Genomic DNA, 24,914 nt, shown 5'->3' on the forward strand with positions numbered 1-24,914 from the left:
CCGAGGGATGTAATTGAGCATCACCTCAATGTGTGCCCCAACGTGCGCCCTGTGAAGCAGAAGGCAAGGCAGCAGTCCACTGAAAAGCAGGCCTTCATCATCCAAGAGACCCGCAAGTTAGAAGCGGCAGGGGTCATTCACGAGGTCCGCTACCCTGATTGGCTGGCCAACCCTGTAGTCGTACCCAAAAAGGGAGGAAAGGAACGCATGTGCATCGACTTCAGCAACCTCAACAAAGCCCGTCTGCAGGATCCATTCCCGCTCCCTCGCATCGACCAGATCGTCGACTATACCGCTGAGTGTGACTTACTGTGCTTCCTGGATGCCTTCTCGGGCTATCACCAGATCAAGATGGCGGTGGAGGACGTGGAGAAAACGGCCTTCTTAACCCCGTGTGGGGTTTACTGCTATACCTGCATGCTGTTTGGGTTGCGCAATGCAGGCGCGACCTTCCAGTGATTGATGCACATCACCCTGGGGCGACAGCTCGGGAGAAACGCTAAAGCTTATGTTGATGACATTGTGGTGAAGTCTCGGGAGGGGAAGACCCTGATACAGGACTTGAAAGAAACCTTCGCGAGCCTCAGCGAAGCAGACCTGCGGCTCAACCCAAAGAAGTGTATGTTTGGGGTCCCCTCGGGCAAGCTCCTGGGCTTCCTCGTATCCCACCGGGGCATTGAGGCCAACCCAGAGAAGGTCAAAGTAGTCGAAGACATGAGCCAGCCGAAGACCCTCAGGGAAATGCAGAAGCTCACCGGGCGCGTAACCGCTTTGGGACGTTTCATCTCCAAGCTGGGAGAGCGAGCGCTGCCCTTGTTCAAGCTGATGAAGAAGAAAGGCCCCTTCGAGTGGACTGAAGAGGCTGACAAGGCATTCCAGGACCTCAAGAGGTACCTCACCAGCCCCCCGGTAATGGTGGCCCCGCGCCCTCGGGAGCCCTGGTGATCTACCTTGCGGCCACCCGTTACTCCGCCAGCGCAGCCCTTGTGGCAGTCAGGAAGGAGCGCCAGGCCTCCGCCGCAACCGCGGTCCTAGCCGAAGCAGAGCAAGGTCAGGAAGGCCTCGCAAAGACCACGACCACGGCAGAAAAGGAACAACCTCACCAGGGGAACGCGCCCGGAGTGGAGGAGCCCCCCTTGGGCGACCAAGGACTGGGGGCCGCGCCGCCTCAGGAGGCACCTCAACCTCCGGAGGACGCGGGCAGCACCAGCACCCTCAACCTCATCGAGCACCCAGTGTACTTCGTCAGTACGGTGCTACAGGACGCAAGGGCACGGTACCCAATGCCCCCAAAATCTGCTCCTCGCACTATTGGTGGCCTCGCGCAAGCTGCAACACTACTTTCAAGGCCACCCCATCAAGGTCGTCTCAGCCTACCCTTTGGAAAGGGTACTCAGGAGCCTCAACTCAGCAGGGAGGGTTGCAGAATGGAACATCGAACTGCAAGCATTCCAGCTAGAATTCAGCACGACCCGGGTCATTAAGGGAGCTACGCTCGCAGATTTCATGGCGGAATGGACAGAGGCGCCAGGGCTCAAAACGGGCGAGGACCGGTCACTCTCCCTGGGAAGTGAAGCGCCGGACGGTTGGGTAACATACTTCGACGGGGCATTCTCGCGGCAGGGCGGGGGCTAGCGCGGTGCTCATATCCCCCACTCAGGACAAGTTTTACTGTGCCGTACAGCTCTGTTTCCAGCACGGGGAGAAGGTCTCCAACAACATAGCAGAGTACGAGGGCCTAATAGCGGGTTTGAAGGCCGTCGTCGCCTTAGGGGTAAAAACGAATCACCATCAAGGGCGATTTGCAACTCCTCGTCAACTTCTCCAACAAGGTATACAGGTCGAAGGATGAACACATGGAAGCATACCTCGTGGAGGTCCGCAGGATGGAGAAGAAGTTTTGGGGGTTGGAGTTACAGCACATGCCCCGCGGTACCAACCAGGAGGCCGATGACATTGCTAAGAGGGCATCCAGGCGACTGCCTCAGGAGCCCGGCGTCTTCGAAGAACGACTCTTTAGACCTTCAGCGGCACCATCGCTGTCAAGCATGGCACAACCTAGGGAGGAGCTCCCTCATCAGCCCGCCTCGGGGGCCCCGGCTTGTGGCCCGGCCTCGGGGGCGCGCCTGCTCCTGGCGTTGGAACCTCAGGAAGGATGCTGGACTAGAGTGTTCAATGACTACTTGATGCGAGGGACCCTGCCAGAGAAATAGGAAGATGTGGAGCGCGTGGCGAGACAGGCCACGGCTTACTGTCTCCAAGATGGAGTGCTCTACAGGAGGCGACCAAATGACGTGTCCTTACGTTGTGTTTCCAGGGAACAAGGAAAGGAGCTGTTAGCAGACATACATGGTGGAGATTGTGGGCACCACTCTTCGTCGCGAACCCTCATTGGCAAGGCGTTTTGCAGCGGGTTTTACTAGCCCACGACACTCAACGACGCCGTCAAGCTGGTGAGAGCCTGTGAAGCCTGCCAATTCCACACCAAGCAAATCCATCAGCCGGCTCAGGGCCTACAGACCATACCCCTCTCGTCGCCTTTCGTGGTTTGGGGGCTGGACATTCTAGGCCCGTTTCCACGGGCGCTGGGGGGCTATCACTACCTCTACGTCGCCATCAACAAATTCACCAAATGGGCAGAAGTGGAAGCCGTCCGCACCATCCCAGCGGGCTTCGGAGTCAAGTCCGTCAAGGGCATTGTGAGCTGATTCGGGGTGCCTAATCGCATCATCACCGACAACGGTTTGCAGTTCACCAGCGGTCTCTTCAAAACATACTGTGCTAATCTTGGAATGTAGATATGCTACGCTTCAGTGGCGCATCCTCGGAGCAATGGCCAAGCTGAACGGGCCAACGCGGAGGTGTTGAAGGGCCTCAAGACCAGGACCTTCAAGAAAAAGCTGGAAGCCTGCGGCAGGGGCTAGTACGACGAGCTCCAGTCTGTGTTGTGGTCTATCCGCACGACCGCGACCAAGTCAACTGGGGAAACTCCATTCTTCCTCGTCTAGGGAGCTGAAGCCGTCCTCCCTCACGAGGTCAAGCGTTGCTCCGCGCATGTCCTGGCGTTCGACGAAACGCAGCAGGATGCCATGCGGGGGACAAACCTCGTGCAGGGGAAGAAGCACCGTCGAGAGGCCACGCTGCGAGCAGCAAGGTATCAACAGGCGCTGCGACGATACCACTGCCATAACATCCATCCCAGAGCTCTTGAGGTAGGGGACCTCGTACTCAGGCGGGTCCTCTCCAGGGAGGGGTTGCACAAGCTCTCTCCCATGTGGGAGGGCCCTTTCAAGGTTGTTCATGTTTCCAGGCCCGGCTCCGCGCGCTTGGAAACCCACGAGGGGATACACATCCAGAACGCGTGGAACATTCAGCATCTTCGGTAATTCTACGCCTGAGCAAGCCCCGGTGCCTGTGAAGAAGGCCAATGCCTGTGAAGCTGCCGCATTTTGGAAAAGGCCCGGTACCTGTGAAGAAGGCCAATGTCTGTGAAGCTGCCGCATTTTGGAAAAGGCCCGGTGCCTGTGAAGAAGGCCAATGCCTGTGAAGCTGCCGCATTTTGGAAAAGGCCCGGTGCCTGTGAAGAAGGCAAATGCTTGTGAAGCTCGCCGCCCGTGACACTCTCACGTAATAATGAGTGGGGCTGTACACGCCCCGGAGTCTCCGAAGTGCCGTCCTCAGGCCTCGGGGGCTCCCGCCCACGCCTAGTGGCAGCACTTAGCTCCACGCTGGTGAGAAGACATCGAAGACTAGATTAGGTGCCGGACGCGGCTTTTTCATTTGCTTTCTGTAGTTGGCTTGTTCGTTCCTATTTGAAGTTTTGTTGAAGCTGTTGCCATCTCTGGCTTGAGACTCTTTGCCTTCTTCACTCGCTTACCTCGTTCTCTTTTGTGCAAGTCTCGCGAGGGAGGTGCACGGGCACCCTCGCGAGTGTTTTTGTTCCGCCCCAATCATTCAAAAGCCTCCCTATCCGGGTCCTCCACGAGAGTACCCCTCTTGGTCCGTGCCCCACGGGCATCGCAACACGAACACAGAACCTGGGCAGTGGCCCCCGCAACCGAAGCTGAAATCTACCCCTCCTGACTAATCCTTGCAGGACAAGAAGCGTGAGGCGAGGCCCCTGGCCTCAGGAGGCGAAGGCCGCGACAAGCCTCCCCGAGCTAAGTGGTTCTCATACGCGGACACGCGGCACAGGGACACAACTCAGAAATAAGCATAAACAACATGATAATTAAATAGTAACAGTTCGACACGCCCTCACGGGGCCCGATACTAGTTTCTTTTGCGTAGGAAAGGAAGAAACACAAAATGGGCACGATTTGCTCAACACCAACTCGCGGCGAGGGCTCCCACTTCCTCCAGGGCTCAGTCAGATCCCTTCTCTCGCTTCACCGAGGCGCGACAGTGGACCGACCTGCTACCTTCCCCCGGACGAGCACGATGGCGCGGAGGCTGGTCGCGACCACCGCTGGAGGAGCTGGAGTCTGAAGAAGAGTCGCCGCAGTTAGGTGAGCCCCGAGCGCCCCAAACCACGTGCCAGCCGCCATCTTCATCCTGATCGACGCCTGGGCTGGGCGTGCGGATGCGGTCATCATCTTCAGGGCAGCACCCAGCACGGCGACCATCTTCCCCGAACACCCTCACATAGAGGGTGGCGTCGCCATCGAACTTGAAGTGGAGGGTGCACCGTCGGCTCAGGCCGCGCGTGCGAGCAAACGTTTGCCAGCCGTGGGTCAGGGCCACATTCCCGGCGACGGAGACCTCCAGTGAAGCCCAAGAGGCCCTGCTGCAGCAGCCGTCCGCCTGAAGCCAGAGGCCACCCGGAGTGCCGGCCGAAAGTTCACCTACAAAGAAGTAGGGAAGCTGGAGCCAGGGGCCGGTCGGGTCCGCCGACCACACGACGAACTCCGGCAGCACCTCCGTTGAGCGAAAGCGCGGCCTAGGGGGTCGCGCAGCCACGACGTACCTCCTGTCGGTGACAGGGCGCTCGCCGCCTCGAAGGGGACCGTCTCCACGACCGCGTGAAGCCACCGCGAGGGCCGCGGGATGCTTGCGGGGGCGGCCCCGGCCACGCTTGGTCGGGGGAGAGTCGGGCCCCTCCCGGTGAGCCTTTCCCTTCTCCCCAGCTGAGAACCTCTTCGGCGGGGCCATGGGGATGGGAGTAGCTGGGATGAAGAGAAGGGGGCTAGCAGGAAGGAATAGGCTAAAGGGGCTCACGCCGTTCCGTACTTATAATGGGGGAGGCCAACCGCCGGCCTCCACGATCATAGGTAATCATGACCCGTTTTTGCATGCAGGGACTTGTCAAGTCACGCGGTTGCCGAGGCATCGTGGGGAGCAGAGCCGCCCACGTCCAATCAACCGCCACGCGGCGCCCAAGGCCGCAGGCTGTTGGGGCCCGCGGCGCTTCGCACTTGCCCCTTCGCTTCTCTGCTAAGCCAAGTCCGGGCGCACCTTGGGCTCGGGAGCTACTATCGGCGTTCTAGGGACGGGGGTACCCAGACTTGCCTGCCTGCGGCCTGCGGTGTGGCTCAAGTAGGGGGCCCACTATGGCCCGTCTTCATCGACTCAATCTCAGGACCCTCGCGAGGGGCCAAGCCTCGCAGGGAGGACGACAGGAAGCTTCCTTAGGCACAGCCTCGCCAGGCTGGCTCGCGAGGAGGCGGAGAGATCAAGGCAGGGTACCTCATGAGGTGCCCGTGATGCAAGCCGTGACGATCGAGACCAGGCAGGCGCTGGCCTGGGCAGTGTCCTTGTTTCCCCTTTGGTGCAAAGGGGGCAAGCGCAGGCCAAGGCATCAGGCAAAGGATACCATTTCGGTGCAACAAGACCAAGACCAGCAGAAAGGCAGGATGGAGGTCATCGTGGAGCCCAGGAAGGCGTCATCGTCAGAGCCTTTGGCAGGCGAGGACCAACTTTAGTCAGGATAAGTGTACTAGATGTTTGCCTTCAAAATGGCCAATTGTTGGCGCCCTTCCCGCTCAATATTTGGGAAGAGGACCAGGGCCTTGCTCTATAAATAGGACTAGCCATTCTCATGGCAAGGGGGAACCATATTCGAACCTTATCCAGATCCACTCACAAGAATTCCTCCCCTCGCGAGGTTGTTCTTCCTTTGTACTGTTCATCATCAGCCCCTGAGGCAATCCAGCACACCACAAACTAGAGTAGGGTATTACACCACAATGGTGGCCCGAACTAGTATAAACCTTGCGTCCCTTGTGTTGTTCTTCGTGTAGTTTAGATCTCTTGTGAGGCGACGAGACGTGAGGAGGTAGGGGGAGTGATCTCCGTGCGCACCCCAGAGTTCGAACCTCAAGGGTCTGCCGGAACCCGCAATCCGACACTATCCTTCAAATCTAGATACATCTTGGTATTTCCTGGGTGAACCGAATACGGCGAGTCATGGGCCTCCTGCAGAATCAACTTCCTGACCTCCGGATCATTAGGCACATAGACGCGGTCCTCAAACCATAAGGTATCATGCTCATCCTCACGAAATCCTTTAGTTTTTCCTTTGCTCATCCTTTCCTTTATCTCGGCAATCTCCTTGTCAGTTTTCTGGGCCTCTCTGATCCTATCCATCAAAGTATACTGAATCTCCAATGCTGCTACATAGCCTCTCGGACGATCTCCAAACATATCTCGTGAAGATCCTCGGCTAAATCCTTGGGTAACTCTCCGATCAAGAGGGTGTTGACATGGCTCTTGCGGCTTAACGCATCGGCTACTACATTAGCCTTTCCTGGGTGGTAATGCAACCTCATATCATAATCCTTAATGAGCTCCAACCATCTCCTTTGCCTGAGATTCAATTCCTTCTACGTGAAGATATACTCCAAACTCTTGTGATCCGTGTACACCTCACAATGGTTTCCGATGAGAAAATGTCTCCATGTCTTCAACGCATGCATTATGGCTGCTAACTCCAAATCGTGTGCAGCATAATTCAACTCATGGGGTTTAAGCTGTCGTGAGGCATAAGAAACAACTCTTCCCTCATGCATAAGCACTGCTCCAAGTCCTCGACGAGAAGCATCACAATATACTTCATAATCCTTGCGCTGATCTGGCAGGATCAACACTGGTGATGTAACCAAATGTTTCTTCAACTCCTGGAAACTGGCCTCACATTCCTCAGTCCATTTGAATTTGGTGTCCTTCTTCAGCAATTCTGTCACGGGCTTTGCAATCTTCGAGAAATTCTCAATGAATCTCCGGTAGTATCCTGCGAGTCCAAGAAAACTCCGGATCTCTCCAACTGACGTTGGTGCTTCCCAATTTGTCACATTGACAACCTTGGTGGGGTCTACTGCTATTCCTTCTCCGGATATAACATGTCCGAGGAATCCAACTTCCTTCAACCAAAACTCACACTTGCTAAACTTGGCATATAACTGATGTTCTCTGAGCTTCCCAAGTACCAAACACAAATGCTCCTTATGCTCCTCTTTAATTTTTTTCGAGTAGACCAGAATATCATCAATGAACACCATGAAAAACTTATCCAAAAACTCCATAAACACCTTGTTCATCATGTTCATGAAATAGGCAGGTGTGTTAGTCAGACCAAATGACATAACCGTATACTCATATAGCCCGTACCTTGTGGTAAAAGCTGTCTTAGGTATATCCTCCTCTCGAATCTTCAACTGGTGGTATCCTGATCGCAAATCGATCTTGGAAAATACTTTAGCTCCTTGCAACTGGTCAAACGGATCATTGATCATCGGCAATGGGTACTTGTTCTTTATCGTTACTTCATTCAATCCTCTATAATCAACAACCATCCTCAATGATCCATCCTTCTTCTCCACTAGAAGCACTAGTGATCCCCAAGGTGACGAACTTGGGCGAATATAGCCTTTATCCAGTAACTCCTTAATCTGCTTCTTAATTTCCTCCAAATCCTTTGCGGGCATCCTGTACGGTCTCTTAGATATTGGCCATGTGCCTGGCAAAAGCTCAATCAAAAACTCAATGTCTCTATTCGGTGGCATGCCTGGCAACTCTTCTGGAAATACATCAGGGAAATCCTTCACCACTGGCACTTCCTCCTGTACAACTCCTAATAAGGAATTCACTTGAGTCCTCTTCGGCACATGCCGGGATACATACTTAATCCTTCTTCCTTCTGGGTGGTGAGCAAAATCAACTTACTGACGCATTCAATGTTCCCTCCATACTTCGATAACCAATCCATGCCTAATATCACATCCAGTCCTTGTGACTCCAATACTATTAGGTCTGAGGGAAACACGTAGTTACCAATCCTTAATGGTAACCGATCACACCATAGACTAGCCATATACTCTGCTCCTGGCGAGGTTACTAACATGGGTGACCTAAGGGCTTGGGTTGGCAGGTTATATTTATCCACAAATCCCCTTGATATGTATGAATGTGATACACCAGTATCAAAAAGAACGATTGCAGTAAATAACTTAACCAAAAACTTACCTATTACTGCATCTGGCTATGTTTCAACCTCCTCCACGTTAACGTGGTTCACCTGTCCCTTATTGAAAGGGTTCGGCTTCTTCCCAGAGCTTCCATTGCCATTTCCATTCTTAGCTTCAGGATATTCATTGGCATAATGTCCAGTCTTCTGGCACTTGTAGCAAGTAATGTGGCTCAAATCCTTCTTGGCGGGTGTTGCTGGGTTGGAACGATTCTGTCCGTTGCTTCCTCCATTACCATTCCCATTCTTGGGTCCATTATGGTTGTGCGAACTTCCTCCATTGTGATTGTGACCTCCATGGTTATGCTGAAACGGTCCTCCCGAGTTCGGGGTAAAACGAGGCTTCTGTTGAGCTCCAGAATTATACTTCCCTTGTCCATACTTCCTCTTGCGGTTGTCAATCTGCTGCTGCTTCCCTTCAATCATGGGAGCTCCATCTACCAACTCCTGGTAGTTGTTGAAAGTTGCCACCATCAGCTGCATGCTCAGCTCATCATTCAGTCCTTCAAGAAACTTCTCCTGCTTAGTTGCATCCGTAGCAACGTCATCTGGGGCATAACGTGCTAACTTACTAAAATCATCCACATACTAGCCAACTGTACATCCTCCTTGGCGCAAGTTGCAAAACTCACACTTCTTCATGGCCATAGCTCCTACTGAAACATGGGAAGTATGGAAAGCCTGCTGAAACTGGTCCCATGTGACAGTGTTAATGGGTAAGTGGCTGTGAAATTCTCCCACCATGATGCTGCGGGTTCATCAAGCTGATGTGCGGCAAAGCGCACTCTCTCCGCATATGTGCATCCTGCAGTGGTCAACTCCCTTCCAATCTTGCGGAGCCAATCATCTGCAACAATTGGCTCGGTGCTACTGGAGAACACCGGCGGATTCATCTTCAAGAAACGGGCTAAGTGGTCAACTGGTGGTGGTGGTGGTGGGTTGTTGTTGTTGTTGTTGTTGTTGTTGTTGTTGTTGTTGTTGTTGTTGTTGTTCCCCTAATTCTGATTCTGGACTAGTATCTGCATAAGTGTATTCTGCTGCTGGATCAACTGAGTGAGCTCCGGTGGGAAAGCAAATCCATTATCGCGTCTCGGAGGCATCTAAGGGTTTAGAAAGGGTCTAGAGAGAAAAACACTACCCAGTATGCATATGAGACAAACACAATCATATCTCTTCAATCAATTCAAACAAGGGCAATACAACGGTCTAACTATCATTACAAAAGTGCTTGGACTATACTATATACATGGGGGAATACTACTACTGCTATGGTGGTCGACTAGAAAAATTGATCTGTCGAAGACTCCAAGATATCTGCTCCAGCTTCATCAACAAAGTCATCATCACTATCGTCAGGGTCTGAGTCGATGTCATCAATGATGATGTAGTTTTCAGGGCAAGTAGAATCGTCGTCTTCTCGTCGTGGCGCGGGATCTCCCATGAATACTCCGATCTTCTTTATCAGGTCGTCATTCTTCTCCAATAATGTTACTATTTCTTCCTCATATCCATCGTGTGTAGACTTGAGTTCTTCCTCCAGCTCTGTGATCCTGGTCATTGCCTTCTTCAGATCTATCATGCCTGCGCACATCTGGTTCTCCTGGCGACGAATGTGCTGGTTTAACTCCTGGATGAAAGCTGTAATAGATCTATCCTTCCTGGTGCTGATCATCTCCCATTGCTCATCTCGGCGCCCACAAATCTGGTAGATAGTATCCTTGAGATCCTTGTGGTAAACTTCTCCAATGCGTCCCATGGTGATGTGGGCTGTCATGCTCTTTCCTAGACTCCAGGTTGGTGCATCAAAGGAAAACTCTATGAGCTCAGTGACGGGCATGAACGTCCTTCCTGGAACTAGAACTTGAATCATCCAACGCTCCTCTTCTGGTAAAGTGGCGATGTAGGTCCCGGTGAAGCTTGATACTCCGATGTTCATGTATCTGGTGACTTCCTTCAAGTGGCGTCCAAAAGGTGTATCTTCATCCAGTTGCGTGAACTTGTTCCTTGTATCCGCCATCCTAAAGAGTAGAAAAGGGAGAGAAGTTAGAAATGAGAAGAGAATACTGATAGGGCTTTGGCTTAGTGGTCATGTCCTATAGTCAGCGTGTGCTCTGATACCATCTTGTAGCGCCAGACCTCAAACAATCTGATCTCTGTGCATCAGTGTCATCCCTGGATTGGTAATGCTGACACGCACAGTACTTGAACGATTTATGATAGAGTAGCAATCACACACTTATTATATCGAATGTCTCAAAAAGAACTTATTACAATAAATATGGCTTAAGTCCATCTAAATACGATAACATCGGAAGGCTTGGAAGATAAAGTGAGTCCATCAACTCCAACGGCATCACTGAGTGAAAGATCACGACCTAAGGCACCTTACTCGTCGTCTGAAAAGACTACAACATGAATGTTGCAGCCCAAAACGGGTCAGCACATGGAATATGATGGCAATGTAACACATTGAGAGTAATGAACAGAATAATGCTATCACTACAAGCATACATGGCTGGTGGAAAGCTCTATGGTTAGAGTTTTGCATAAAGCCAATTTTTCCCTACAACAAAGGAATAAATTTTATTTAACTATCATGGTGGTTGTTAAACATTGAGAAGGTTCACCCAAATCAATCCCAATTAAGTATCATCAGTAAACCCAATTAAGTTATATTAAGAGTGATGAGATCCACATGATAATCCAAGAACTAGATACTCAAAACGTCCATAACCGGGGACACAGCTAACCATGATTAGTTTGTACACTATGCAGAGGTTTGCGCACTTTTCCCCACAAGACTCGATCTCCTCTGTTGGATTCCTCGCACTACCTGGTGTTTGAGAAACGGATGACCGAGACACGGTCTTTCAGAAGCAGTAACTCTTTACTCTCGGTAGACAGTACCAACCTACATCCCCTACATCTGCTAGCCTACCACTTAAAGAGGTCACGCAACATACTCAACTATGCTAGAGCCCATAATAGCTTGCGGCTGCACACGGAAGTTTCTAGCAGGAATAATCTTGTGATCCCTTTGAGCCTGGGTGGCGGTCCATAGGAGAATCACACGGTACCCCGGGATTTCCAAAAATACAGGCAACACTGGGTTCACCAGGTGCCTCAATCCACCCAGATGTGTATTAAAGTTGCCACCTTAAGTTAACCATTAAATAACAATACTCACATCTGTCATGGATACACTCACCCAATCCACGTCTACAAGCATAGCATAACAATATAAGCAACGTAGAAGTAACTCCCAAAGGTTTGATAATAAACAGGACAGTGGGTACTACCTCATCTACTTTCCAAAACCCACATGTTAATCAGATCCTAACCATGCAATTGTTTGAGGATTGATCTAATGCAATAAAACTGGGTAGTAAAGAGGTATGATCAAAGTGTTACTTGCCTTGTTGATGATCCGTGAAACCTAGAGACTCGTAGTAGCACGCTTCGCACTCCGGGTACTCTATCGCAAACAAACAAACATACAATAAGCACTCAACTACAAGCACGAGTAAAACTAAAATAAGATATCTAACCAAAAAGTTCAACTTAAGAACTCCGGTTTGCAAAAAGAATCAAATCAAACGAAGCAACGAAACTCAAACTGCGAAAGAAACAAGCTCCCTTTACTAATCTGGACTTAAGTCAATTTTCACAGTAGCAAAAACTTGTTTAAGTTGTTTAAACAGAAAGAGGGTTTCGAGACGAAACTCTAGGCGCTTGAATCGCCTGATTCCGATAAACGAGCAAAAAGATAAACTAAAACGAAAATCAGGGCAGAAATCGCGATCGAAAATAATCGCGGAAAATCCCTAGAAAAAGAAAAACTGACGAACAGGCTAACGAACGAACGTTCGCTGTCTGCGGCTAAATGGTGAAAATCGTTCATTAAAACGAACGAACAAACGGGCGTTCGCTCATTAACTCAACCTAAAAAAACCGAACCGGATCTGAAAAAACAGATCTAGGTTTTTCGAAAAAACAAACGGTTTTCTATGAAAACCGATGAACGGAAAGACGGCTGCGGCGGCTACCTCCGGCGGTGGTCCGGCGGGCGAGGCGGCGGGCTCTGGCAGCGGCGGGGTCTCCGGCGACGGCGGCGGGGCGAGGGGCGGCGGTGTCGGGCGGCGGCGCGTTGAGGGGTGGCGGCGGCGTGCGGCGTCGGCGTCGGCGGCGGCACGGATCTGGCGGCGGGGCGGCGCTAGGGTTCGGTGACGGTGGCTTGGGCTGGGGCGGCTCGGTGCCTCGGGCTTTAATGGCCCAGTCGGGTCAGTGTCCGACGCGGTCACAACCCGGTAAGGTCAGTGGTGTTTTTTTAATAAATAATTTCTGCGCAGAAAAATAAATAAAAGAGATACTAAACGGACTCCAAAAATCCTGAAATAAATTTTCCCCATCCTCTAAAAATATAGCGGATAATGTGAACATTTATTTGGGACTCTAATGCAACTTTGAAAAACACATATTTTTCCTAATTCAAATAAAATAGCGATAAAACTCCGAAATAAAATCTTATTTGATTTTAATATCAAATCTTCAATATTTCTTTATTTTGGGAAAGCCATTTTCACCTCTCTTTTATTTTTATAAAAGAAATATTAGAAGAGAAAATAATTAAAATCAAACGATCCTCTTTTCAAAATTTGAGAAAAACTCAAATATGAAAATAACGAAATCCTCAACTCTCTCCGTGGGTCCTTGAGTTGCATAGAATTTCCAGGGCCAAACCAAAATGCAATAAAATATGATATGCAATTATGATCTAATGTATAACATTCCAAATTGAAAATTTGGGATGTTACAGAGACGTATCAGATGCAAAGAGTGATCCTACAGCAGTAAGGACCGGCTTTCCTACCGATAGCTCATCTAACAAAACTCCCAAGTTAACTGTGTGGAGGCTTGAGTAGTCATCAGATGGGCGACCGGATGAGAAGTGGCCTCGATGTTAAAATAACTGATTGGATGGGTCACTTTAAACATTTAATTGTCTTAAATGTATATAGTGCTCCCTCCTATTAGTTGAATTAACCTCGAGGTCCTTGTTTTGTGATTTTTGACATTTTTTGTTTTTTGAACACATGTTGATTGGTTCGAAGAAGGTCTATCTCATTACTTTTTGATTATTTTTGTTTTTTGAACACATGTTGATTGGCTTGAATGAAGGTCTATCTCGTTACTTTACGACATGTTTCCAAAACATGGACCTCGAGGTTAATTCAACTAATAGGACGGAGCACTATATACATTCAATGCAATTAAATGTTTTCTAAAAAAAGTGATATGATTTCTGTGAAACTTATAAGTCATGTATGTCAAATTAACCTCTGTGTACTTGTTCTCAAATTAACCTCCGGGCTTGTTTGTCGCATACCACACACATCTTGTTAAGTTGAACCGTTTATGTTTTTCTTCCCTAATCGAAAATAGTTCATTCGAGTGAACAGTATGTCATATATCACTCACACCTTGATTTGGTGACCATTTCTATTGCTTTCCCTAATAGCAAACAGTTCATCAGAGTAAATTATATGCCATTTATCGCACACACATTGATATGGCTGCCCGTTTCTGTTGCTCTGTCTAATCGCAAACAGTTCGTCTGAATCAACCGTACGCCAAGCATCGCACACACAAGTAAAATTTGAACCGTGTTTGATGTACCCGCCATCGCAATGTTTTTCATCTTTTTGACGGTTGTTTACATCACCGTTTGCGATTAATGCATCACACACAGTTTCGTCAAAGGGTCTCTGATCGTAGTGTTACGTTAGCAGCATCCTGCATTAGTGTATGTTCATGATAATGGGTTTAGTTAATCAAATTACTAGTGAACTCCCACTTAAATCAACATACCTCAAGTTGTCTAAGTGTTTACACGATCCAAATCAAGTACCCATGTCCGATCATCATGTGAGATGGGTTCGCCATCAATGGTGAACATCTCTATGTTTATCATATCTACTACATGACTCATGTTCGACCTTTCGGTCCTCCGTGTTCCAAGGCGATGTCTATACATGCTAGGCTCGTCAAGTTTAACCCAAGTATTCTGCATGTGTAAAACTGGCTTACACCCGTTGTATGTGAACATAGAGTCTATCACACCCGATCATCACGAGGTGCTTCGAAACACCAAACTTTCACAACGGTTCATATTTAGGGAGAACACATTTTATCTTGAACTTAAGTGAAGGGATCATCTTATAATGCTACCGCCGTCCTAAGCAAAATAAGATGCATAAAAAGATAGACATCACATACAATCAAAATATGTGACATGATATGGCCATCATCATCTTGTGCTTTTGATCTCCATCTCCGAAGAAATGACATGATCTCCATCGTCACCGGCATGACACCATGATCTCCATCATCGTGTCATCACATGGTCGTCTCGCCAACTATCTTCTACAACTATTGCTAACACATAGTGATAAAGTAAAGCAACTACATGGCGCTATTTGTTGACACGCAGGTCATACAATAATTTAAAGACAACCCTATGGCTCCTACCGGTTGTCATACTCATCGACATACAAGTCATGAACCTATTACAAAACATGATCATCTCATACATGAACATATATCACATCATGTTTTGGCCATACCACATCACAACATGCCCTGCAAAAATAAGTTAGACATCCTCTACTTTGTTGTAATTTTTATGTGGCTGCTAGGGCAAATTATAAGAACCGTTCTTATCTACGCAAAGACACAACGGTGATATACAAGTTGCCTTTTAACCTTCTACAAGGACCGCCCTCGTCAAATTATATTCAACTAAAGTGGAAGAGACATACACCCGCAAAGCCACTTTTATGCAATACAAGTTACATGGCAAATAGTGGAACCGGCCTCATGTGCGTGGACATATAAGGTTGGTCCGAGCCGCTTCATCCCATAATATCGACAAATCCAAATAAGACAAGGGAAGTAAGCAATTTGAACATCAACACCCACAACTTCTTTGTGTTCTACTAGTGCATACACATCTACGCATAAACCTAGCTCTGATACCACTATTGGGGAACGAAGCATGAAAATCAAAAAAATTCCTACGAACACCCAAGATCTAATGTAGGATATGTATATCAACGAGAGGGGAGTGGTGTCTACATACACTATCATGGTTGGCGTAGTCAGACTCGCCTCGCGATCCAATCCAATCTAAGTACCGCACGTGCGGCACCTCCGAGTTTAGCACCCGTATGGCTCGGTGACGTCCTCTCGTTCTTGATCCATAAAGTGAGGGAGATGATGTAGATGAGATCCGAACCAACATGACAATGTGGTGGTGGTGGTGGCAGCGGAACTCTGGCAGGGCTTCGCCAAGCGCTGACGGAACATGGAGGAGGAGTAACGGGAGGGAGACGGGGCAAGCACGGAAGGGTTGGCTGCCCTCTGTGCCTCCCTGCTATATATAGTGGTGAGGGAAGGGCGTGGCAGCCCTATCCCCCCTCCCAAGGCAGGGGCGGCGGCCAAGGGGGGACAAGTACCCTCCAAGCCAAGTGGAGGCCCTCCCCATTAGGGTTTCCCTCCCCCATGTGCATGGGCCTTCTAGGGGCTGGTGCCCCTGCCCATTAAGGCCAGGCCCCCCTACATCCCATGATATCATATGGGACGTGGTGGAACCCCATGAGGACTTCCGGAACCCTCTGGAAACTTCCAGTGGCTTTCCGGTACAATACCGAAAAAACCAGACTTTTTCCCGGAACCCCGACAACAACTTTCCATAGATAAATATTTACCTCTGTACCATTCCGGAGCTCCTCGTGACATCCCGGATCCCATCTGGGACTCTGAACAACCTTCGGATTTTTCACTATTAATATCTCAATACTACCCTAGCGCTATCGAACGTTAAGCGTGCGACCCTACGGTTTCGGGAACATGCAGACACGACCGAGACTCCTCTCCGATCAATAATCAATAGCTGCACCTGGATGCCCATATTGATTCCTACATATTCAGGGAAGATCTTTATCGGTTGAACCACGATGTCAAGGATTCAGTCAATCTGTATGCAATGTCCTTTGTCCAGCGATATGTTACTTGCCCGAGATTTGATCGCCGGTATCTCCATACCTAGTTCAATATTGTTATTGGAAAGTCTCTTTACTCATTCCGTAATACAAGATCCCATGACTAAACTCATTAGGCACATCAAGCTTTTTATGATGTTGTATTACCAAGAGGGCCCAGAGATATCTCTCCGTCACACGGAGCGATAAATCCCAAACTCGATCCATGCAACCCAACAGACACCTTCAGAGATACCTGTAGAGCACCTTTATGATCACCCATTTATGTAGTGACGTTTGATAGGACACAAGGCATTCTTCTAGTATCCTAGAGTGGCATGATCTCATGGTCTAAGGAACTGATACTTGACATGAAGAAGGCTATAGCAAATAACTATACGATCTGATGCTAAGCTTATGGTTGGGTCTGTAATCACATCATTTTCCTAATGATGTGATCTCGTTATCAAATGGCAACTCATGTCTATGGTTAGGAAACCATAACCATCTTTGATGGACGAGCTAGTCTAGTAGAGGCTTACTAGGGACATGGTGTAGTTTATGTATTCACACATGTATTTAAGTTTCCGATCAATACAATTCTAGCATGAATAATAAACATTTATCAATTGAATGGGAAATATGATAATAACCATATTATTATTGCCTATAGGGCATATTTCCAATAGTGCCATCTGATCCAACATTGAGGGACCCTCTTTGTCCCTTTGATGACTCTCTGCAGGGGCATCCGGAACATCGTCTCGGATGGCCAAGTTCTCTGCTCTGGTCTTCTTCCCCTCCTTCTTTTTTGTCTTGGCTGGTACCATGTAGGGATCCTCAGCTAGTAGCTCTTGAGCTCAGGGTTCCTCCAGCTGCGTTGTCAAGGACTTGATCTCTTCGCACACACGCGCCAACCCGTTGCAAAATGCATAAAACCGACCACTCAATTAAGGAGAAATGGCGGAAGGTTTGGTAGGTAAATTAGGAATGTAATGTTACCTCGGCAATGGGGCGTGGTCGACATAAATAGGTGTCCTCTCCTCCAGACGGGAATATGTTGCTCTTGGGCTTAAAGAGGATCTTCCACATCCCACTGAGATCTTTTCCTCGGAAGAACCTCAAGATGACCACCTCCTCATTTTTTGGTGTGTACCTCCACATCGGAATAGCTCAGGCTTGGAGTGGCAGGATCTGAGAGTGGATCATCACGTGGACTACATAAACCAAGGTGACTCCCGTGTTGACCATGGCCTTAGCCTTGCGCTGGATCTCCTCCACCTCTTTTTGCTTCCCACAGCTAAGGCTCTTCTCGGTCCAGGAGTGGTGATGCCAAGAAGATAGGGACCCCCTCCTAGTTCATTAATGGCAAATCGTCCATGTGGAACCACTCCTCCTACCAAATCTTCACAGTTTTAATGAGCATGCCCTTTGGCTAGGGTACACTGGGGATCTTGCTAATCATGGCCCCGCCACACTCCACAAGATTAGGGCCACTTTTTTTCGTCTTGATGCAGAATTGCTTTAGCATAGCCTGAAGTGGGGCTCTATATGGAGGAAGGCCTCGGGAAAAGTGATCTTGGTGGCAATATGGAGGGTAAAGTTTGGGGCCACGTGGTGAAGTTGGAGCCCATAGAAGAACAAGAGACTGCAGAGAAAGGGGTGGAGTGGGAAGCCTAGACTTCAGATGAGCTGAGAAATAAAAACCACCCACTCCCTCTTTCGAGGTAAGGGGATACCATATGCCGAGTAGACCTCATCCTTGCCCAAAGGAGATCGGCATCTAGCTCTCCAATGGGGTGGAAGGTAACCATCGGCTTTGAGCTGAGTGATGGTGCCATCAATTACAATGGAGGGTATCCACTGCCTTGTCTTGTTGGTGGTCTTCTCTCAGGGGTTGGAGCAACAACACCATTCCCCTTGCCCGCCATGTTTTCACAGTGGAGGAAGGAAGAATGGGGAAAGTGGAGCGTAAAGCGAATCTCTAGGCGCTGGCGATGGAGGGAGTTCTTGGTGTTGGACCAGGAATGAGAGCGTGGAGTGAATTAGGTTCATCATTTCACTTTTATAGATCAATAAAAGAATATGGAGCACCATGTTATGCAGTAAATCCACCAGTTCCCAATGTGGCGTGCAATATATGCATGCGAGGATTGAGGGATCTTGTTAATGATATTGCCGAAACTCCGAAGCACGACCCCTTTAGCGATGGGACGTGCCAAAAGATACGGTCTTGGGCCACGATATGCCTAGTATTGACTATTGATGAGAGGGCTTGGTTCCACGGTAAGCGATGATGGTTTAGTTTTTGGCTGAAAAGTTGTCAGGACTCGACCTAATCAACCTACTACGCCCACGTGGCGTGCCTTCATGGTTAAGATAAGGAATACTTTGGACCTCGTAAAAAATAAGCTATATAGAAGAGAGCCTTGTTAAAAGATGCCCTTGTTGCCTGAAATAAATCATTGCATAGACTTGTGAGTGGTCATAATCTAAGGGGAAGCCGATGGTCGAACATAAAAAAGACCTAGATCCAAATAAATCCTCGGATATAGAAACCAACGTGGAAGATGGAACTCACCTATGAAGCCAAAAACCAGAAGATGAAGCTACTATGAGGAATGTACTAATGCCTTTATCTTAGAGACTAGTTCAGGGGCTACTGATGGTGTCCCGAATTAGGTGGTGCTCAGCACGTCGGCCTACAATTCATGGGTCGGGCCAAGGACCCACCGACAACTAATGAATGGGCCACACGAGACGTGGCCCCCAGGGCACTCAAGATGTAATCCTCCAAAGACTTGGCATATACTTCAAGGCATATACAAATAATTGGCATGTTTATCCCTAGATGCAATCGACCATGTGTAAGCCCTAGATACCCCAGATGCAAGCCGAGGGGTTTAGTCTGCAGAAGGAAGGATTTAAGCTAGAACTCATTCATAGAATCTCGAGGTAGATCATCTTGTACTATGTACCCCATCACAATCTATATAACAAGAGTAGGACGTAGGGTTTTAACTCTTAGAGAGGGCCCGAACCTGAGTAAACATTGTGTCTTTCTCTACTTCCTATTACCGCCTAGCCAATACCACAAGCTCGGGACCCCCTACCCAGGATCCGCCGGTTTTACAACCGATAGGTGGCCCACGCAGGTCCTATTGCATAGTCGCCACGATACCATGGGAATTCAGATTTGTGACCACTAGTAACTTACCACAACATTGGGTCAAATTGTGCTGTTTTGCTAAACCTAGAATACTTTTTGGAATCGTCTAGCCTCTCTGCATAGGTAGGGGTTATCTGCCACCTAGCCTCCTCTATCATGTTCCTTGTCCCTTGATATTTGACCATCAACTTAGATCTGATTAGATCTGACATGATTTTAACTAGCTTTGACCTAAGCTCTAGTATGTACCTATTGAAGATTGCACTAATGTTGTTAACAACTAGATCGGTCTTGCAATTGATGTCCATTGTATGCCTAGCCCAAGTTTCTTTTGGGATTCTATCTAACCATTTCCATGATTCTTCATCCTCATGTTTAAGTTTGACCATTGCGACATCAAATCCATGTTGGGTGTAGGAATAACTGGCTTGGTCCATATACTGCTCTAGCTCCTCGGCCCTAAAACCAGCTGCTTAAAAATTTGCATAGATATGCCTAAGGCAGTACATATGGGAGAATTTGGGAAATTTTGTCCAATAGCATTTAGCAACCCCGAGGGAATAAATATGTAATTCTCCTAAGTAATGTGATAATTTAGCTAAGTAAATATATAAACATTTCTAAATGAGTACAAAGTGTAACTTGTGGACGAACCTTCTGCCTATCAGAAATGAAAGTGTAAGTGCCAAATTTATTACCCTCTCCAATGTATTGCTTCAACTGATACAAGAACCGGCTCCGGGATGGGGTATCTTCCTTGTCAACCACACCAAATGCAATTGGAAAGAGACTGCTATTTCCATCTCTACCTGTTACCGCCAGGATTTGCTGGCCACAACTTAGCTTTGTGAAACATCCATCACACCTGCATCAAATAACCAATCATTTGAGACAAGTAAAATGCAGAACAAAATGATAGACAAAGGTGCACTATAAAATACGAATGACATACACCCAATGAGAAAGCCTTCCCTGGATGCATTGAGGCACATAAACATCATATGGAACCTAGGGTTGGTGCTTGGATGTTCTGGAATGTTTCTTGTTGTCACAGTACACCTGCTGCCAGGATTTATGTCTAAAACTACCTGCAAATAGTCCCTGGATCTAGTGTATTGTGCTTTAACATCTCCTTCAACAACTTTCAAAGCCTTTCCCCTGGCCATGTAGGCCTTGGTCTTGGGTATTCCCACCTCATACTTCTCCTTTGCATTTTTAAAAGTTGTGCCAACCTTTGTCCTGAGATCCGTTCTAATTGCATGCTCACATTCCTTGGCAACCTAATTTGTTGTAACTTTTGCGTTCTCACTATGTGCAGGACATGTATGTGGCATTCTCAATTTTCTGATAACAAATGTATTCTCATTCTTGACTTGTGAAGCTGTCATCATAAAGGGGCATTCAACCACTTTATAATAAATAATTACCTTATCTTTGCAATTCCTCCAATAAGTGTAATTCCTCAACTAAACTACTTAGAATTGTCTTAGAGCTCTTTTGAACTAGTACACATTTTCAAAACATAACTGCTCACATAACTGCTCCTGAGGTTTTTGTGCTTCCTCTTCATATCAAATCCTTCCTTCTTTCTTGATAGGCCTTCTTTTCCTCTTGCCACATAAAACTATATTCCTTTTAACATCACCATCATAATCACTGTCATTAACCTCAGGAAGATTGCTCAATTCATCATTGGAAGGCACCCGGTCATGAAAGGGAAGAATTTCTTCTTCATGGCGAGCTCTGCTAGAAGGGTCAACTCTCTTTTGTTTCTACTTTTTTGGAGGAGAAGGCTCAGTCTTAGAATCGTCCATTTCCTCCTCCTCAGTTGATAAACCTCTTCCACATATGTGTCTCCTTCATAGTGATACCAAGGATCCTCTCTCTGCAGCTTCAGCTGCTCCAATCTATGAAGTAATTCAATCTCTTCTTCATCAAAACCCAATGGTCTAGGACCGCATCCAAACTCAGGTAGCCAAATAAAATCAGCATTGAAATCCTTTTCTTCTTCATCATCTTCACTTTCATCCTCATCTTCTTCAGACTCCAAAACAAACCTATCCTTACTCTGGATATTATTGCCCTGCTATGTGTTCAAAACCCCTTGGTTGTCAGCTACTTATACAATAGGCTCCCCTATGGTACTGATGGGGATATGCTCCTCACATATTTGTGATGCTCTGTTTACATCATGTCGTGTTGGGGAATCTCCTTTAATCACATTTACCGTGCTCAAACTCTTTAAGCATTTTCTCAACCATTGCATTGTTTTCAAGCAACTCTAAACATGCTATGTTAGTTCCCTCTTGCTTCACATAATAAATGTAATTTGTACTTCCAAAACCCTCCAAATCCATAATAGCTAATAGAGCGGTGTATGTAATTTTAGAGCTACAGATTGTCCTATCAAGGTTATCCCTACCATATAATTGGAACCTCGCATTCCAAATGTCAGCATGATCCATACTACAAATAAAAAGTATAAAAATATCCAGTTACCAATTGGAGATCAATATTGCATCAATATTTCTAAATGAGCACTCATTCCAAAGCATCATTCAGAAATTTAAAATTTTCAGACAGAATAAAACCCTATTTTCAAAACCCTAAATTCAGTCAAACAGGACAACAATATTCAGTAAATTCAAAACACTAAATTCAGTACTTCAGTACATTTAGTCAAATAGAACAACAACATCCCGTAAATTTAGAAACATCCACAAACTAGTATCAACCAGCTAACAAGTACTACATTCCAATTATTAATATATTAATATATTTCAAACCTACATTCCAAATCTAAAACCTAATTTGCAGCAACGAAATGTATACAAAGAGAGGGGAGAGCTATATTTTTTAGAGGGGAATGCAGCTCACGTAGGGGGGGGGGGGCACACTTGCAGTGGGTGGATTCTCCACAAGCCTGCAGGCGTCATCTGTTGATGCTGGCAGTGGCAATGATGAACGGAATAGGCTGTTGTCGCAGCAATCGGCCTCCTCGCCGCGGGTGCCCCCTGCCACACCGCAATCTGCCCCCAGTCGCGCTTCATGCTCTGTTCCCACCCCGCCATCGTTGATGGATCTGACGCCGCCTTCGACAAATCCCGCCGCCGCCATGCCCTGCTGAGAGATGAGGGAGGTCGAGGTGGGAAGGGAGAGGGCGAGTGACAGTGAGAGAGCGCGCTCGGGTTCGTTCCGACCTAGCCGCTTCTGACAAAGCAGTCAACGGTCGTTAACGCCGCACCGTCACAGATGTCGGAGGGATCAACCACGTCAAAACGTGCTCAGAAAGTAGCTCAGTGTTTTTTTGTCACTGTCAAAAATTTGGTGCAGTTCAAAATGCCACGAATCGTAGAGTGATAGGTTTTACCTAATCATAGCACAAATGTGGTGATTCTGTGCATTTTGCTACTCTTTTTACTAAATGTTTCTATGTAAACTCTCTTGGCGGTAAAACGAACATCCTCTCTCACGCACGCTGTGGGGTCAAACCTATCTCGCACCTCATCAAACTCACCAGCTGGCAGCAGCCCGTTTAGCCAGAGCCATCTGGGCTCAACCACTGCGCCGCACCATTGGTCACATTTTCTCCCTCGCGCTTACGGTAGATCCCCCGTAGCAAGTGAATGATTGCTGTTCGTCCGACACACCAGCAGCTCGTTTATTATTAGTATGAGACTATCAGGTGCCCCTGTAAACCAAAACCCCCAAAGGGCCATCTCGGTGTGACCAGAGCGCCACACCAACTAGTATCAAATATTCAGTGCGCTCTCTCTTTCTCTCGATCTTTCTGTCGCAAACTCCAGAGTCCAGACACACACGTACGCAACCATGCCTAGAACCTTCGTGATCACCGTCTTCGTCGCCGTGATCACCATGCTCGCCACCATGGCGGTGGCGGACACGCCGGCCGACTGCCCGTACCCGTGCCTCCCGCCACCAACCTCAGGAGGCGTCATCAACAGCTACCCGCCACCGCCACCAGCAGGAACGGGAACCGGAACAGGTGGCGGCGACGGCTTCGGCGGCAGCTACCCGCCACCTCCGCCAGGGAGCTTCCAGCTGACCCCGCCTGGGGTCATGCCGGGGTTCCTCGCGCCACCGTTCAGCGCCGTCCCGGCCGGGCCGGCTCCTCCGCCGCCGAACCCGGTCCTGCCGTGGTTCCCGTGGTACTACCAGCACGACAACCCGATCACGGGGTCGACCGCGTCGGCGTCCTCGCCACCGGCGGTGCACCGTGGGACGACGTGCATGGTGGCCCTGCTGCTCCAACTGTGTTTAGCGATTCTTCTTCGGGCGCCGTAGAGTACTTTGTCTGTTTGTTAACCAAGGTTTGTTGATTAGTTGCTACGAAGTGTTTGTTCTCGTTAATTGCAATGTTGTTTTGACTTTTCACTTTTTGTAACTATAAGCTCGTAGAGAAGGCTACTGTTACTGTTCTTACTCATAGATAATACACTGTTGTCAAGCATATAGACTACAGAGTACGTAATTTTCAAGGTAATTATTATATACATGGATGTCCATAGTTACTGAACTTTGAACAGTGTCTGTTAAAGTCTGTAATTTTCTGAAGCAACCGTGCGGCGCATTTCCCGCTTTCTTCACTGTACAGTTTCCCCTCTGACGGATGCAGAAAGGCGCTTTCTCTTTGCCCTCACCATTCAGCAAGCCATCGTGGGCAGGCTAGCGAGGTTTCGTGCCAGCCTTTATCGATCCATTGGTTTGTTGAGATGTCCAAATCTGTGCATTCAACTCAATAGCAACGCATCAGCGGCTATATCGGTTTTGGGGCCACAAAAGCGAGGCATGCTGCGCGCGGTGCGCTCGCACGTCCCCTTTTTGGGGCTCAATTTTCTCAAGAGGTTTTCGAGCCCAATCGCATTATTTCAAGCCGAGTGAGCTGTTGCTACACGCCGGTAATTTGTTGATTGCGATCGGCTGGTAAATCAGCAGACAAATTATTGGGTTGACGTACGTCATGGCGTAGAAGATTGAGAACAACGTCGGACACGTTGCCCTTCAGGATGCTGCTTGTTACGTCAGTAGTGCTAGCTGCGCTCCACCGTTCCTACCTGAAGCCTGAAGGATCATGCACGTACAGCCAATCGTGGCTACGGTTTTGGAGACACGTATAGTGACGTTCGGCCTGCTTGTCTTTGGCTTCTCTCGGATTTGCTCCTACTTATCCCTCAGAAAATCACTATTTCCTCTGTTTCATATTAGTTGTCGCTGATTTAAATGG

At 48.2% G+C, this 24,914-nt stretch overlaps 1 protein-coding gene across 1 annotated transcript; it reads left to right on the forward strand.

Annotated features, from left to right (window-relative positions):
• Nucleotides 1-23,226: 23,226 nt before the first annotated feature.
• Nucleotides 23,227-24,276, forward strand: LOC123116080 (DAZ-associated protein 1). Its single transcript, XM_044537085.1, has one exon. The coding sequence runs from the start codon at nt 23,501-23,503 to the stop codon at nt 23,972-23,974; it is 474 nt and encodes a 157-aa protein (XP_044393020.1). The 5' UTR covers nt 23,227-23,500; the 3' UTR covers nt 23,975-24,276.
• Nucleotides 24,277-24,914: the final 638 nt, after the last annotated feature.

The sequence above is a fragment of the Triticum aestivum genome, chromosome 5B, assembly GCF_018294505.1.
Source record: "Triticum aestivum cultivar Chinese Spring chromosome 5B, IWGSC CS RefSeq v2.1, whole genome shotgun sequence".
Taxonomy (NCBI): domain Eukaryota; kingdom Viridiplantae; phylum Streptophyta; class Magnoliopsida; order Poales; family Poaceae; genus Triticum; species Triticum aestivum.

What these genes read in the sequence shown, in the direction of transcription:
- LOC123116080 (XM_044537085.1), top strand. Translation starts at nt 23,501, where the DNA reads ATGCCTAGAACCTTCGTGATCACCGTCTTCGTCGCCGTGATCACCATG.